Source organism: Dermochelys coriacea, chromosome 8, assembly GCF_009764565.3.
Source record: "Dermochelys coriacea isolate rDerCor1 chromosome 8, rDerCor1.pri.v4, whole genome shotgun sequence".
Lineage (NCBI taxonomy): Eukaryota > Metazoa > Chordata > Testudines > Dermochelyidae > Dermochelys > Dermochelys coriacea.
The window spans coordinates 85,483,083-85,496,410 of record NC_050075.1 but is presented as its reverse complement, the minus strand read 5'-3'; the positions used below and the strand labels follow the sequence as shown (position 1 = coordinate 85,496,410).

At 41.6% G+C, this 13,328-nt stretch overlaps 1 protein-coding gene across 1 annotated transcript; it reads left to right on the top strand.

The window, feature by feature from the left end:
• The first annotated feature begins 16 nt into the window (after positions 1-16).
• Positions 17-13,118, top strand: TYW3 (tRNA-yW synthesizing protein 3 homolog). The gene is made up of 6 exons (XM_038412384.2): positions 17-348; positions 3,593-3,673; positions 9,997-10,095; positions 10,944-11,015; positions 11,264-11,397; positions 12,537-13,118. The coding sequence occupies exons 1-6, from the start codon at positions 175-177 to the stop codon at positions 12,742-12,744; spliced, it is 768 nt and encodes a 255-aa protein (XP_038268312.1). The 5' UTR covers positions 17-174; the 3' UTR covers positions 12,745-13,118.
• Positions 13,119-13,328: the final 210 nt, after the last annotated feature.

Genomic DNA, 13,328 nt, shown 5'->3' with positions numbered 1-13,328 from the left:
TTCTACTCTCCGACGCGGCACACCGAGCCCCTCCCCCGGCCCGGAAGCGCCCCGAGCGCTTTGCAACCGCGCCGGTAGATTTGGCCTAAGCAGGTTGCCGTCCGCCAACAGGGCGGTTGGGCAGCCTGTGGCTCGCCCGCCGTTCCCGGCTCGGCTCGGCATCCCCGGGGGGCGATGGCCGCCTTCCGGCGCTGGAAGGAGCAGCGCCTGGCCCGGGCGGATGAGAGCAGGAAGGGCAGCGTGGACGAGGCCGTCGCGGGGCTAGTGCAGCTCCTCAACGGGCAGGAGCGATTCTGCACCACCAGCTCCTGCGCCGGCCGCCTCCTGCTCGCGCAGGCCCCCGCCCCAGTGAGTCCGGCTGCCCGCCCCCGAGCCTCTCCCTCGGGCCCGGGGCCGCACCACAGACCCCAGCACGCCCCTGGGGCCGCCTCCCCCTCAAGCCCGCGTGGGGCGAGCGGCTCCCCGGCAGCGGTCTGAGGAAACGGGGGGGGGGGGTGTCGCGGTGGGGAGACGGCGCCGAGCTAAGCACGTTCCGCGCTGCACCTCCTCGGCCCCCCCCGCAGCCCCGCGCGCACCTGGGTAGCGCTGGGATTCCCTCCTGTTCTCCAGCTGGGGCTCCCGTGAGGTCACAGGGCCAGGAGGAGCCCACCCCATCGTAACCCACAGACATATACCGCAAGGCCGTGACGCGCTGCCAAAATCATAGAATCATAGAATCATAGAATATCAGGGTTGGAAGGGACCCCAGAAGGTCATCTAGTCCAACCCCCTGCTCAAAGCAGGACCAAGTCCCAGTTAAATCATCCCAGCCAGGGCTTTGTCAAGCCTGACCTTAAAAACCTCTAAGGAAGGAGATTCTACCACCTCCCTAGGTAACGCATTCCAGTGTTTCACCACCCTCTTAGTGAAAAAGTTTTTCCTAATATCCAATCTAAACCTCCCCCATTGCAACTTGAGACCATTACTCCTCGTTCTGTCATCTGCTACCATTGAGAACAGTCTAGAGCCATCCTCTTTGAAACCCCCTTTCAGGTAGTTGAAAGCAGCTATCAAATCCCCCCTCATTCTTCTCTTCTGCAGACTAAACAATCCCAGCTCCCTTAACAATCTTAACAACCGGTTCCCTCCCCACCCCAGGAAGGGGTCGTGGCCCGCCCCCGGGACTCCTGCCCCATCCACCCCCCCCCGCATTCCTTTACGCCCCCCCTCCGGGGCCCCTGCCCCATCCACCGTTCTCCCCTCACTGCCCCCAGAATCAGGCGGGAGGGTCTCATGGGCCACCATAGTGGGTGCCCACCCCGCCCCTAAGAGCCAGAGGGATCTGCCAGGGGAGGAGGTGGGGAGTCCTGGCGTTGCTTATCTGGGGCAGCTCCCAGGAAGCATCCAGCAGGTCCCTCTGGCTCTTAGGGGCGTGAGAGCATAGTTAAGGGGGGAGCGGGGGAGCGGCCGCTCCCCCCACTGATTACATCAAAAGTGGTGCCTTAGGCGCCGACTCCATGGGTGCTCTGGGACTGGAGCACCCACAGGGAAAATTTTGTGGGTGCAGAGCACCCACGAGCAGCACCCAGCCCCAGCTCACCTCCGCTCCGCTTCCTCCCCTGAACGTGCCACCCTGCTCTGCTTCTCTGCCCCCCTCACCCGGCTTCCCACAAATCAGCTGTTCACGCAGGAAGCCTGAGAGGGCTGAGAAGCAGACGGCAGCTTCACGCTCAGGCCCAGGGAGGTGAAGGTGAGCTCGGGCGGGGAGTGGTTTCCCTGTGCCACCTCCCCCCTCAGGGTTACCCTCTGCAGCGCAGGCGGCCCTCCTCGTGCCCCCCACCCCAGCTCACCTCTGCCTTCCTAGGCTTGAGCGCAAAGCCGCCGCTTGCTTCTCAGTCCTCTCAGGCTTCCTGCGCGAACAGCTGATTCGCAGGGGCCAGGGGCGGAGAAGCAGAGCGGGGCAGCACATTCAGGGGCGGAGGCGGAGCGGAGGTGTGCTGGGGAGGGGAGCTGCCGGTGGGTGCTCTGCACCCATCAAATTTTCCCCATTGGTGCTCCAGCCCCCGAGCACCCACGGAGTCGGCGCCGAAGGCGCCACTTTTGACCGGTTGTTAAATTTAGAGGGACAGCCGGTTCTAAAAGGGCTTCTAAATTTAACAACCGGTTCTATCCAACCGGCTCCAGCTCACCAATGCCCCAAGGTCAAGTACCCCTGTGCAGGAGGCATGTCCCTTACAACCCACAAGTGGCATGAGGCTTGTGGCCGTCCTGGCCCAGGTTACCCCTAGTTACATGCATGGCTGCTGTAATCTTTTCTGTTCTGCAGATACATGGAGATGTTATATCATGTCCCACCCCACCTTTGTCTTTTATCCAGCTTATGAATAGTTTGGGGAATACTACAGTTAAAGTTATTGGTGTTTATTGCAAAATCAATATGGTGTTTATAGTAGCACTAGAGTAGAAGATAATTTTACTGAAAGTATGTAGTCCAGTTCTTCCTCCACCTTATGCTGTAGGAAGACTTGGCATCAGTCTTTGCTCAGTTTCATATGATGATCTCTTTTTCATTGTTGTTGTCTATGTGATGTAAACTAAGAGCACAGAACACTAACGTATACAAAAGTAAGTAGAATTGAGACAGTACCAGCATCTGACATTTGAATCACATGACCTGTCTAAGTTTTTAATCTGGCAACGAACTATCATTTTGAGATCTGAGCAACTCCAAAAATACAGTATAGTCAGAGTGTTTCTCCCAGAGAACAGAGTTTTAAATTGGCAGTTCTATCCAGATCCTAATATTCTTTAGCCATTGCCAAGCCACTGATAGTTAAGTCTTGACACACTGATTTGTAGTAATGATAATTACAACCAATCTCCTTTAACAAATTATACTACATGACTTTTCATGAACTTAATTTTCATCCTGAACTCTCCACAAAGTGCTGATTAGATTAGGAGAACATGCTAGTATCTTATTTTAAATGTTAGAGATGTAGAATTTTAAGATCCCATAATACACCAGTGCAGCACATCTACAGTTTTGTAGTGGTGTACATCAATATAAATATCCCAACTGTAAACAGGTCCTTAGATTAGTTGTCTCCAAAACGTAAATACATTTTAATAGAGAACATTCCCAGGGTAAGGTAGTATGGGGAAAGCATGTATGACTGCATTTTGTTGCTTCCAATCATGAGTTTCATGTTTAGATACATCTAACTGGATTTTTCGTATTAATCAGTGCGACACCACAAAAGTTCTTTCAGAGAATTTGAATTAGTGTCCTTGTGTTTTTTTTCTGCAAATACTAGATCATATTGCTATAGCTGAATGTGGGTGAAATCAGAACACTTCTCCATTAATTTTCAGGATTAAATTAAACTCCCTGCTTAGCTACTGTTATCTAGGTGTTGTAAATCTACCTAGATTTGATAGTTTAAAAAAAAAAAACCACATGAAAGTTACATAAATAACATTAAGATTGTTGCTATAGTTATGGTTATTGATCAGAGAATATTTCTGTTCATCCTTGTGTCCCAAGCCAAGAACGCAAAGGACATTTGTTTTTATAACTGTAGTTCTATTTTAATACTTTGTTTTTCATTAGGTTTTCAATGGCTATGAGGTACAGAAGAAAAACTGTTCTTGGCTCATGGTAACGCATCAACTCTGTGCAAAAGAGGATGTGGTAAGATGTCAATAATGTACAATGTTTATGCATAAATACTTACCCTCTCCTAATCCCAACTCTCCAAAAAATACAATTTCAAATAGAAACTAGAAAATAATTTACATTTTTCTTTCATATTACTAGAATGAATATGTTCATTTAAGAGCACAGTTTTGTTATTAGGATAAAATTCTGTCTACGTTAGCTGGCGAAACTGTTAGCACCTTTCTAGCAAGAGCATGGTTTAAGTTGGTAATGTGGCTACCTTGCTCAATGTAAACAGGACTAGGGTCAAAATTTGTCTCTTTCTTAAAATAATGAACGAGAGTACAATGTCAGCAGGTTATAAAATCCACTACTTTCAGTGGTTTTTAGGTAGACATTTTGCATGGCTTGCACAAGACCAGCATTTTGTCCTGATTCTACATCAGATTTTTTTCTCCTAAAATGTTAATTTAGTGCTTATGAAGCCCTTTTCTTATCCATAAAATAAGTACTGTCAAGTTTCTGGCAAGTGTGCCTCAATTCTGTATTGAAGGATCACTTTAGAAAGAATGTATTTTTGCATCCATGACCATTCATTTAATTCTGGCTGTCTCCACTGAGGCAAGTAACATAGATGTCAGCTGTAGAGTGACTGATGTAGATACCTCCAATAGAAAAGTCTGACACCATAAACTCACTTTCCATAGACCAGACAGTCTTCAGATGGTAATGTCTTTGTCACTAGCAGTTTAAATTGAATTAATGATAGTAATGAAAAAAAAACTTCCTTCTAATAGGAACAGATGAATTGCCAGACTGAATCATACCTAAGGTATGTCTACTCAGTATTCTATCTCAGATAGTGGCCAGCATCAGATGCTACAGAGGAAGGTGCAAGAACCTCACAGTATGCAGTTGCAAGATAATCTGCCTCCTGCATTAGGTTTTATCCTAGTTTCTAATAGTTAGAGATTGTCTGAAGCATGAACTTTAATGTCTCTACAATTTATCATTAATTATAACTGGATATTCATGTTATCCAGATGATGATCTTGTTACCCTTCCTAATCCTTGCAAAAGTTAAATATTCTGAACTCTGGATATTCTGTCATGCACGATTGATTATCCGGGGGAGCAGATAAGGAAGCAAACACAAATGGACCTCTGTCCTCTTCATTAAAAGGCATGCATGCTTCCTGAAAAAGCATATTTGTTATTTTGTATGCAGCAGAAACTCCATTATGATTTAATTTGATCAACTTTCAGTTGAAGATTTTTGAAGATTGCCATGGCTTACAACTACAAATCTGAACTAATGGTAAAAGACAATGGCTCTCTTTTGCAGCTTTTTTTAATTAAAGTTATATCCTAAAAAAAAATTTTGAAACCTAAAATCAAATCACTTTAAGAAACTGTGGAACAGTTTGAATATTTATGAACTACTTTGTGCTTCCAAAACTGCCTTTTGCTCTCTAAATGCTCCTCTTTACTTTGTACCCCATAAAATGAAACTAGTTATTCTGTAAAAATAAATAAATAAATAAACTGTAAAGACTGACAATAATATACATACATTTAAACTTAAAAATCCTCTCTATCTTATTTTTTCTTAGTTTACTTGATATCACCTTCATAGAAATCTCAGCAGCCTCTGATTTGCCATATACTAGAAGTAGGGTCTGAGCTACTAGGGTGTTGCCATTGGCTCTTGCTAGGGGGTACCTTCTCAGTTTTTGTATTGATGTCTAGTTGGTAGATATGGTAAAAATGTTCATGCATCCATTAATGGTGTGAGAAATCTTTACCTGACTACTTCTTAAATTGTTATATTTTCATAGAATACAAACATAAAGTGTGGAAAATTGGGCTGGAAGTCAGAATTCCTGGATTTTATGTTGTTTTCAGCAGGCAAGCTACTTAACCCCATTGTGCCTCGATGTGTATCTACCACTTTAAAATGGGAATAGGAAATTTGAGGAGTAATTAATTTTTATAGCTATCTTTAAGATCCTTTGAGGAAAGGTGTGGGGTTTTTTCTTTATAAAACATCCCTTCACAAAAGAGATCTGGGCCTTATTCAACAAGAAGAAAACAATTAAAATGTAATTAAATAGTAAAATTTTAAAATTGCACGAAGTATTATATAACAATGTCATAGTGGTGTACAGTTTTTCCTAATGGACTCTGAAAGTAAACCTGCATTGATTTGTCAACCCTATTCTTTAAAGAATATACAGAGGAATATTAGTAGTTATATTCATCATTTATAAGACTGCTGTTTGACTACTGTAAAATCTTCATAGAAAGACTTTTGCATCCTCACAGTTTTCCGTTAGAGTCCATGGATATCTGTGCATGCAAAAGGATCCACCCACAAGCATCTGTAGGTTCAGAGCCTTAGGCCTGGGCTACATTGGGAGGGAGGGAGGGGTTTGAACTAAGATACTTTGACTTCAGCTATGCGAATAGTGTAGCTGAAGTTGCGTATCTTAGTTCGACTTACCTGGCCGTCCTCATGGCGGCGAGTCGACCGCGGCGGCTCCCCCGTCAACTCCGGTTATTCCTCCTGCTGAGGTGGAGTACAAGCGTCGATTCGGGGATCATTTTATCGCATCTAGACAAGTCATGATAAATCGATCCCTGATAGATTGCTCACGCCCACCGGATCGGCGGTTAGTGAAGACGTATCCTTAGAATGCAAGTTTCTTGGAGCAGGGATTTTGTAGTGTTCTACTGTCCATGGTCATTAACTCAACACACGGCAAAACTTTTCTATATAATTCTTTATTAAACGTTACTGTATTTGAAATAAGGGAACTTCTTTCTTTGTCACTTGCATACCTTATCAGTGATAGTCATTTTTTATTAATTAGTTACAGCAGTTCTGCTTTCACTGTTTACTGACTAAGGGTCTTATCCAGCTCCCACTGGGGGTTTTGCCATTAACTGTATTGGGAGCAGGGCTGGGCCTCAGACTTTGTAGGCTTAATAGGAAATTACTTTCAGTATTTTCTTATTAAATTCTGAGCCTTTTATAGGAAATTGGTGGTCTAGAAGCAATAAGGTAAAATCCTTTGGTCACAATTATTTCATTTAGTGAGCATTTCAGTGCATCAGGCAATGTAAGTCACTGCGGCCTTGGGGCATGCTAGCATACACAGACCATTTCAGTCAGTATGATTTTCTTGCCCGTTTACTGTCAATGAAAAAACTGTCCTTAGAGTGTCTGTTAAATTACTTAGCCTTGTCAGTGAAACCCTTTAAAAAAGTACACCCACCAATGTCGCTTCGTCTGATCACAGTCAATATTAAATTCTGTTGTAATACTTGTCTCTGAGACAAGTCTGTCTATCTTGCCTTCCTAATACATTGAACACTAGTCAACTGTGCTGAAGCAGCCTATTGTTTATATAACTCAGGTGGGTAGAACAGAATTTTCAGACACTGAAATATCCATACATAAGCCCAGTAAGACTGCTGTGCCCATTTGAAGCCCTGTGGAAGCCAGTGGGGCTCATGCAGGCACAGCAGGTAACCTATATGCAACATAATGCAGGATCAGCGCCAATGGCATCTGGTTTTTAAGAATTGTTGACAGGTTTCAGAGTAGCAGCTGTGTTAGTCTGTATTCGCAAAAAGAAAAGGAGTACTTGTGGCACCTTAGAGACTAACAAATTTATTTGAGCATAAGCTTTCGTGAGCTACAGCTCACTTCATCGGATGCATCCGATGAAAGTGAGCTTAGCTCACGAAAGCTTATGCTCAAATAAATTTGTTAGTCTCTAAGGTGCCACAAGAATTGTTGAGTATCCCCAGTTCCCATTGGCTCTACTAATAGCAGTGGGTGCTTAGCACATCTAAAAATGAGGTCATTTATTTAGGGGCCTAACTTTAGGCACCTATAGTTGTAAGATTTATACCTTACTAACAAGGATAGTTACAGAAAGAGAATGCTACACAAGAACATTTAAATCTTGTTCAATATTCTAAGGGGGAAGATAGGGTTCTCAGCCTATAGGGTTTTACACCACTATTACTGGTATCTTAAACTAATAAGAACATAAGAATGGCCCTGCTGTGTCAGACCAAAGATCCAGCTAGCCCAGAATTCTGTCTTCCAACAGTGGCCAGTGCCAGATGCCCCAGAAGGAATGAACAGAACAGGTAATCATCAAGTGATCCATCCCGTGTCACTAATTCCCAGCTTCTGGCGAACAGAGGCTAGGGACACCATTCCTGCCCATCCTTGCTAATAGCCATTGATGGACCTATCCTCCATGAATTTATCTAGTTCTTTTTTGAACCCTGTTATGGTCTTGGCCTTTGCAACATCCTCCGTCAAGGAGTTCCACAGGTTGATCGTGTGCTGTGTGAAGGAATACTTCTTTTTATGTGTTTTAAACCTGCTGCCTATTAATTTCATTTGGTGACCCCTAGTTTTTGTGTTATGAGAAGGAGTAAACAACACTTATCTACTTTCTCAACACCAGTTATGATTTTATAGACCTCAATTATATCTCCTCTTAGCAGTCTCTTTTCCAAGCTGAAAAGTCCCAATCTTATTAATCTCTCCTCATACGGAAGCCATTCCATGCCCCTAATCATTTTTGTTCCTCTTTTCTGAACCTTTTCCAATTCCAATATATCTTTTTTGAGCTGGGGCAACCACGTCTGCATGCAGTATTCAAGATGTGTGCATACCATGGATTTATATATTGGCAACGTGATATTTTCTGTCCTATTATCTATCCCTTTCTTAATGATTCCCAACATTCTGTTCACTTTTTTGGCTGCCGCTGCACATTGAGTGGATGTTTTCAGATAATCGTTGAATTTTTCACAGTTCTCAGTTTTAAAAAAGGGTTAAAGAAATATTTTCAATGCAGAGGAATCACTGGGCTAGGATGCGAGCCAAAAAAAAAAAATTAACCATGGTGCAGCAGCTCAATTTTTTCCCTTAAATATAAGTATAGCAAATTGGTAGCTACTAGTATTTTCATTAAAGATGCTCACGGGATGTGGGGGAGGCAAGTCAGTTAGATATAAGAACACTCGATGAGAACAAAAAAGTTAGAACATTATATAGTAGTAGACTATCATATAAACTGCAATGAATAATGTAACTGTTTCAATGCAGCCTTTATGAACTAAAACCAATAATCTCACTCCTTAAATTTATTTTACATAAACATAACATACAATAATAAATCATAACGGTGTACTATGCAGCATTCTCTTTAATTGCTCTGTGTTCATATGTGCCTCAATTCAAGTGATCTATGTGAAAAATGTTGCAAGAAGATTTTCCACTGAGAGTCCTAAGGCAAAACTGGGACCTTAGGGTGAAATTCATCTTTTAGAGCAGTGGTTCCCAAACTTGTTCCATCGCTTGTTCACGGAAAGCCCCTGGCGGGCCGGGCCGGTTTGTTTACCTACCGCGTCCAGAGGTTCGGCCAATCGCGGCTCCCACTGGCTGCAGATCGTCGCTGCAGGCCAATGGGGGCTGTGGGAAGCGGCGCGGGCCGAGGGACGTACCGGCCACCACTTCCTGCAGCCCTCATTGGCCTGCTGCGGCGAACCGTGGCCACTGGGAGCCGCGATCAGCCGAACCTGCGGACGTGGCAGGTAAACAAACCGGCCCGGCCCACCAGGGGCTTTCCCTGAACAAGCGGCCCAAGTTTGGGAACCACTGTTTTAGAGTATTAAAGCTATATAACTGTTTGTTACCTATTTTTTGCCCTTGGTGTGCCTTATGAGTTTAACTTCAGTTTATAAATCCTTTTATTTTATCTTATTTTAACATTATCATAGAAGTAGTATAATGAGTCATTTTTGAAACGCAGATTAAAATAAGGTCAAGTAGTTCAGGCCACAAGTTTTAACCTATTTTACCTTTTTAAGAGGAATGTACTTCAATATCAACATGTCCCTGATCATATCCAATAATGTAAGAAATCAAAAACAAACTATAACTGAGCAGTAGTAATATTTTGTGCTCTCAAGGTACCTCTGCTGACTGCAGTAAAACAATACTCTCTATGCTGTGCTGACATCATTGGGGGGTTTTATGTCCAAAATAGTCAAACAGCAAAGCAAACAATTTTTTTAAAAAATCTAGGTCCAGTAGAAATTTATGGCAAGAGAATCAGTTTAATACTTACAAATCTGCAGAGATTCTGAACATTATGAGCAATGGGAAATTTAAAGCAATTAAATAATAACAAACATGATTATTTGAGCCAAATCATTCCTGGTGTTTTTAAACATTTCATAAACTAGCTATTTTATTATGAAATGTTAATAGTAACAGCTCACCTTTGTAGTATTAATATATTAATGTTCATTGCATTTTCCAGATGACCGCGTTGCAGAAAGCCACTGGTAACACTGTATTCAAATTTGAACCATTCATTCTTCATGTGCAGTGTCAAGAGTTGCAGGATGCACAGCTTCTGGTAAAATTAGATCAACAATGTTGTATTGTTTTGTTTACATTTGTTGCTGCATAAGTAAAAATGTTGGCACCTGAATATCTTAACACTCAGAAATAGTCTCAGGAGCAATGTATGTTTAATAACTGAGATAGGAAAAGTATGTTGAAGGATTAAGATTCTTCCTGCAGATTTTGCTGTGGTTTCTAGAAAATAAACTCACTTAAATGCACTTCAGTCTTCTAGCTGAGGCAGATTGGCTAGAGAGAGCCTGAATTATCTGTGTTGCTTTCCCTGGCCCATGGCAGTGTTCTTTAGAAATTAGTTCACTACTGACTGGGAACATTTGCTCCCAGACCTCAGCTAAGTGGATAATCCTGTGGCTTCTCTGCCTTTCAAAAGGGGCTTTGTAGGTCTGCATAGGATCATTTTGTGCCTCATCTTCACCCTGCCTTGGTTCATACAGAGAAGGAAATCTTTTCTTTCTGCAAACTTTGCTGAGTTCTGCAGAATCTACATCTAAGAACTTATCCATCCCACTATTGTCTTCTTTGAATAGCAGCTATTTAAACTGGAAAAATATAGTGCCAAAAGAGGTATGAACTTCCCCCTTTGTCTTGAAGGAATGGGTCAATACTGAAACCACCATCTGTCTTTGTCACTGAAATTTAATTTAAAAGTATTTTGTTACAGTATTAGCATCTGATCCTATAAACACTTACTAGTGATTGTGGCTCTTAATGCAGTCAGTTGAGACTATGCCCTTTAAGCTTTTGCAAAATTGGGACCTTAACTTGCAATATAATCCACAGTAAGCTTTCAGTCTGACAAAATATGTATGAACTGCTATTTAAAATATTTTTGTTTCACAGCACTCGATGGCTATAGATTCTGGATTCAGGAACTCTGGTATTACAGTTGGCAGAAGAGGTAAAATTATGATGGTATGCGCTATTTTTCTACTTTGCTATAGAATTTAGCAATTATTCATTAACATGAGCACATTTTTAAGTATGTGGGAGATTTGAATAATAATTTTTAAATGACGCTTTCCTGACATGGCATATCACTCTGCTCATGAAGAAATACAACCAACTCTTTTCAGGTGGTTTTCCTGTAATGAATGCACCTACTTTTTAGAGCTAGTATCTCCTAATGTAATTCAAATGAATACATGTATGTGTGCCTCTAGGCTGTCCGGAGTACTCATTGCTTAGAAGTTCCATTAAGTCACATGGGGCAATTGATGGTCACTGAAGAATATGTTGACTTTCTGGTACAGATAGCTAATCGGAAGATGGAAGAAAACATGAAGAGGATTGACAGGTTTGTTAGATTATATGCATCCTATGTCGCTACATCTAAATCCAGAGAAGTGTAAAATTTTTCTGCGAAACAGTAGACCAGGAAGATTAGCCTAAAAAAATAATAGTAAAACAAATTGAAAATCTGACCTCAGAGGGTTTGGGGTTTTTTAAATTATGGATGACCCTAGAGGATCATTTAACCATATATAAGCAATAAGTATCAGGTAGCGGAGAGTAGATTTGTTACAAAGCTTTTAAAAAAGTCCAATACAGGACCTCCAATTGTTGCTCCAGATATATGGCATGAATAGCACATTGAGTTCTAGTCTCACAGTATTAACTTCTGCTGCTGCATCTTCATGTGGGGTTTGTGTTTGATTAGATTTTAGAATGTATAAGGACAGGAGATTCACTTTTTGATGAAGCCAGGAATATCTCATTTTAATTTACCGGAATTTACACATAATTTCCTAAGTATTCTGATTAGAATGCACCCTTTAACATTGTTGTACAAAGTTTAGTCTACGGTTCCCAAACTGTGGTCTGTGGAACACTTGCTGGTGACTAGTTACACAGTACTGGCTTTTCTACTCATTTCCAGTTGTGAGAAACAGAACAGAGAGGGTGGGCAGAAGAAATAAAGAGCAAAAGGAATAAAGAGCAAAAGGATACAGGACAAAACACTTAATTGCACCAAGGACAGTTAAACATATATAGATATTTTCTTAATTTTCTGAATTAATTGCTGTATTTGCCACAGGGACGTTCAAGTAATTGCAAATGGGAGTGATGATGGTGCATCTGATTATGAATAGGATTGACCATTAGACACTATTAAGATGCGATGCAAAACCGTAAAAGTGTTTGAGATCATCTATTGTGTAGTTTTCAGCAATATGAATGGGACTTTCATTATACAGAGGGCATAACTGTCAATTAGATTCCTAGAAGGTCAGAGATTAGAGAACTGACAGAGCATGCACAGAACGTATGTGCTGGTATCCCTGAGTCCCCCTCACAATACCGAGCCGGTCTGTCTTTGGATTTTAGTTAAAATTATATGAAACGTTATACACGACATTTTGTGTTGCCAAAGTGTTAATGTTCTGTTTGCAGAACTTAAGCAAACATAATAAATATGTATTTGCTCCTTTCCAGGTTTTACAAGTGCCTACAGTTAGCTTTGAAAACTGAACTCGGCATGAGTAACTCACCTCATGAGATGATACAGAAGACTCATTCTGTGTACACTCACAGAAGAAAAAGAAAAAAAGATAAAGAGCCTGGCTTGTGCACCTCTTCAGAGAATAAGGAAGAGTCAGAAACAGAAGAAGACCCAGAAACCAATCTCAGTTTATTTTTCTGAAATCCATTGATACAGGATACCTATTTTCTAATATAGGTGTAGTTAACACAGATTGCTAGCTTTAATGATACTTCTCTTGTACTGCTCTTTATAAGAGCTATTTACACTGCTGAGCTCAAGGAAGTTATGCTGTCGTGAAAGTTTACGCTGGAGACAGTGTTCACTTAACCAAGCAATTCAGTGTAACAATTATGAAATGTCCTTTAATTTGCATAAAAACACCACAGAAGCATGGAGAACAGAAGTGCATGGACTTCTTAAAAATTATGAAATATTTATTAAGTGGACAGAACAGCTAACAGCTTTAATGTGTACATAGGTATACCTCAAACCGTGTTTGATACATCTCTATAATAAAAGATTGATTTACTGTATATATTTTCCTTATTTAAAATACCAAACACAAGCCTAAGTCTATACATTTGAAAACACTGCCTCTACTAAAGTGTTTGTGTTTTGTACTTCCCTATTCACTTCCTGTTGATATAAGTACTCTCCTGGAGATTTCTTCTTGGAGCAAAAGCTTTTGTATATTACTGAAATCAATCCAGTAGCATCAGAGATTAATTTAATCCACTGGAGCA

Coding starts and splice junctions, on each gene's coding strand:
- TYW3 (XM_038412384.2), top strand. CDS start 175: ATGGCCGCCTTCCGGCGCTGGAAGGAGCAGCGCCTGGCCCGGGCGGAT. Junction 10,096..10,943: donor TGCAGGATGCACAGCTTCTG/GTAAAATTAGAT, acceptor TTTGTTTCACAG/CACTCGATGGCTATAGATTC. Junction 11,398..12,536: donor AACATGAAGAGGATTGACAG/GTTTGTTAGATT, acceptor GCTCCTTTCCAG/GTTTTACAAGTGCCTACAGT.